The sequence below is a fragment of the Branchiostoma floridae genome, chromosome 1 (assembly GCF_000003815.2).
Source record: "Branchiostoma floridae strain S238N-H82 chromosome 1, Bfl_VNyyK, whole genome shotgun sequence".
In the NCBI taxonomy this organism is placed as follows: domain Eukaryota; kingdom Metazoa; phylum Chordata; class Leptocardii; order Amphioxiformes; family Branchiostomatidae; genus Branchiostoma; species Branchiostoma floridae.
The window spans coordinates 15,981,394-15,984,733 of record NC_049979.1 but is presented as its reverse complement, the minus strand read 5'-3'; the positions used below and the strand labels follow the sequence as shown (position 1 = coordinate 15,984,733).

General features: G+C 39.7%; 1 protein-coding gene across 1 annotated transcript in view; it reads left to right on the top strand.

The window, feature by feature from the left end:
* Positions 1-3,340, top strand: part of LOC118410108 (cytidine monophosphate-N-acetylneuraminic acid hydroxylase-like) — a 90,897-nt gene that overhangs the window by 16,335 nt on the left and 71,222 nt on the right. The window contains exons 10-14 of the mRNA XM_035811658.1: positions 50-113; positions 954-1,119; positions 1,623-1,769; positions 2,207-2,381; positions 3,194-3,310. Of these exons, the coding sequence (XP_035667551.1) occupies positions 50-113; positions 954-1,119; positions 1,623-1,769; positions 2,207-2,381; positions 3,194-3,310 (669 nt within the window). The remainder of the gene's footprint in view (positions 1-49; positions 114-953; positions 1,120-1,622; positions 1,770-2,206; positions 2,382-3,193; positions 3,311-3,340) is intronic.

Genomic DNA, 3,340 nt, shown 5'->3' with positions numbered 1-3,340 from the left:
AGATTAGGGCATTTATTTATTGAGTGTTTTGGTCTATTTGTGTCCACAGGTAGCCCGCAGGTCTACAGAAGGATTCACTGGCCAGCAAGATTCCCAGTTGCGGATGAATTGGAGTACCGATATATCCCAACAAATATCAAATGTGACATCATCATGAAAGCAAAAAAAAAAGAGAAATCAATGAAATAGCAATATTCAGGTAACGCACATGATACAAAACACACCAAATAAATGAAAACACCCATACAAAACATCACTTCCATCACACAGTAAGGCTAAGTAAAAGTAAGGCCAGCATCATGTAGTCACGGTCAGTCTGAGTTAAATGTCCACCGTACCGTGCCCAATGTAAGGAAAATCTCATCTCTGCATCTTTTATACTTGACATATCAAAAACAGTTTTCAAAACGGCATCTATATGAACCAGTGTCAATTACAGGGCCAGGCGTAACATTACTCATTATACGAAAGCCTATCTAAAACAACAACAAGCAGTTGTGACATTTTGGTCTAAATTAACATGCAGAAAGTTAATATGAAATATCTTTAAAAAGCTGTAATATAGAGTTTAATAGTGTGCACAAACAAACTCTAACCTTGTGGCTATTCCATGCCCCAAGATTAGAGTTCCTCTCTTCTTTACGTAAAGACCGGTCCCGCAAAATGTAGGCAAAAAAGAATTCCCTAGGGAATGCATGCGTGGAATTTTTAGAATTCCTGGCAACTCAATCGCAGTGCTATAAGAACGGCTCCGCCCCTGAGGCGTCGCCAAAAAAAAAAACAATAATGTTACGTATGTAACATAGTGCTTCATGCACATGAGCGCATGGATTATATGGTTGCAGTAGTTTGGCCCATTTTATAACAATATCATGTATCTATCATGTAAGTGATGTAAAACAATGATCACATCGGTTGGTTACGTTGGGAAATGTGATTTTAACGCGTGTAAGGCAATTCTCTCTCTCATCTTTTCACTTCAGAGGAATGGAAAGAAAGGTTCATGGCGAATGACAGAAAGAATCTGCTGTTCCACAAGAAAGAAGTAGTGCGTGAGGTCAACCCCAAAGTCTACTGTCCGTTCGCCGGCTTCTTCCTGGAAGCACATCCAGCGGACAAGTAAGTGGAGATTATCTGAAACAGAAACGAAACGATACAAAACAACAATAAAAAAACAAAAAACAAAGCGGCATTTAAACTTAGAAACCATTTCCTCTGTCTCCAACGTTACATCTGAGTGGTTGAAGTTTTGAAATATTTATGGTGTTTGCTATGTACCTTTTGATTAATTCACCACCGAGGCAACTCTTGGCCAGAGCATTTCTGACCTTAACTTAAGGCTCCAACATGATGTTTTTTTTAAAAACCATTTTCAATATTCCGGTTCTTCGCACAGTTTGTCTGTGGGTAAACTTAGTCAAAATCAAAACACTTATAACACGTGTACTTCATTCTCCCACGTTGATTTGAACCCGCGTCCTAGAACTCCGCTCGGGTCGTAGTTTCTAAGACACGGATTCATCTTTGCATAGGAAAATGGTGTACTTCAAAATCGAAAACAACTGAATATATAGGAAAACGACTTTAATTGATATATCAGGAATATTGTTTTTCATTATCAGGTACATCCTGAACAATAACCCTAAGAACAAACCAGAGCAACTAGCGGCCTTCATCAACAGGCACCTGGACTCCGTGATGACGTGGACACCCAAGCCTGGGTCCACAGTAGACCTGGCGCTGGCCCTGGGTGACCCCGCTGACCGCAGGTATGAGCTTTATTCGTCAACTGAAGAAAACGTTCTTTTAATAACATTTTTTTCATTGTCAAATCAAGGTGTTAGCAACCTCCATCGGGGATATTGGTTTTCTGAGTTGTTACCGGACAGGGAGTCCGCGACGAAAATCGAGACGTTTACGAATCATTCCTTGATATGTATGTGGATCAGGACCTCTCTCAACTTTCAATCACGTAAAGCTTAAACCCAGACGTACAAAAAGCACAGATATTACATAAGAATACATAAAAACGTTTCTATCCGTAGACTGCCGTGACGCCCTCAAACAAGTAGATGAGCAAACAAGTAAACAAGTAAACCATTAAAACCAACTTACTTACCAACTTAAAGACAGTAAGGAGGCAAATATACTTTGTATGTATCTGCTTTAGAACCAAATGACATGCTGTGCATTAAACCCTTCTCAGGCTCGCCATAGTCGATCCTCCACCCGAGACCAAGTTGTACAAGGACACCTGGGACTTCGACTTCTACATTGACAAGATCAACGAGAGTATAGACAACGAGATTTTTGCCTACCCAGATTGGATTCCGTTCTACTATGAGTGGATAGGGTTCAAGAACTATGACCTGGTTCTTCGGGTAAATGTTTATTTGTTATTTGTAAGTTGAGTTAACAGCTACGTTCTACTACCCTCAAAGTTATGTTTATTCCATGGCCAGTAGAATGGGAAGATGTTTTCGAATTCGACCTGTCATTTTCCCCATCCGTGCTCAATAATGCGTCAGCAAGTTAAGCAACTTATTGCCAAGTACCAAGTGAACGTTATATTTCATCATGAATATTATACACTGACTTGTACACTGACCGAATATTAAGATATATAACTTTATTGCACAACAATTGTACGAGGTACAAAGTATGGCATCTACATAACTACAGTGCTATAACTTAACTTAAGGCTTATCTAAATAATACAGGAGTTGTAGTATGGGATAAGTTTCTTACAATCATTGGAAGCTTTTACAATCATTTGGGGAATTTCTAATGTCAAAACCTTCTTTGATATATTTTCCTATATCTGCCATGCAGGGATTGTCACATGTCATTATGTATCTGAATTTGCACTTCAGGTCCATTTGGATAAATCCTTGTGTACAAAATGACAGCCTTCTGTATAGAGAATTGCGTATATCGGAATATTTGGGACATACAACCATAAAGTGATATTCGTCTTCGATTAGCTCTGGACAGAATGGACAAACCCTCTGATCGATAGATTAAGTAAGAATCATGGCACCAGTATTTGGCCAGCATCCACACATTTTATTTCAAAAGATGACTGCATACAGAAGTCACTGACGCCGACCGATCAGCCACAGCAAAAACCCTTTCGATGGTCCATGAAAATTACCCTCTCTCTTGTATAACTGAGCCTTGATCAACATTGCAGATGATAGAGACTGATGACTACTTTCAACCCGTGGAGGGAGGGTACGACTTTCTTGTGGACTTCATGGACTTGTCCTTCCCTAGTCAGCGACCTACCAGGAAACATGCGTACTTGGAGGTAACATCACGATTCAGAAAACTGTCTTTT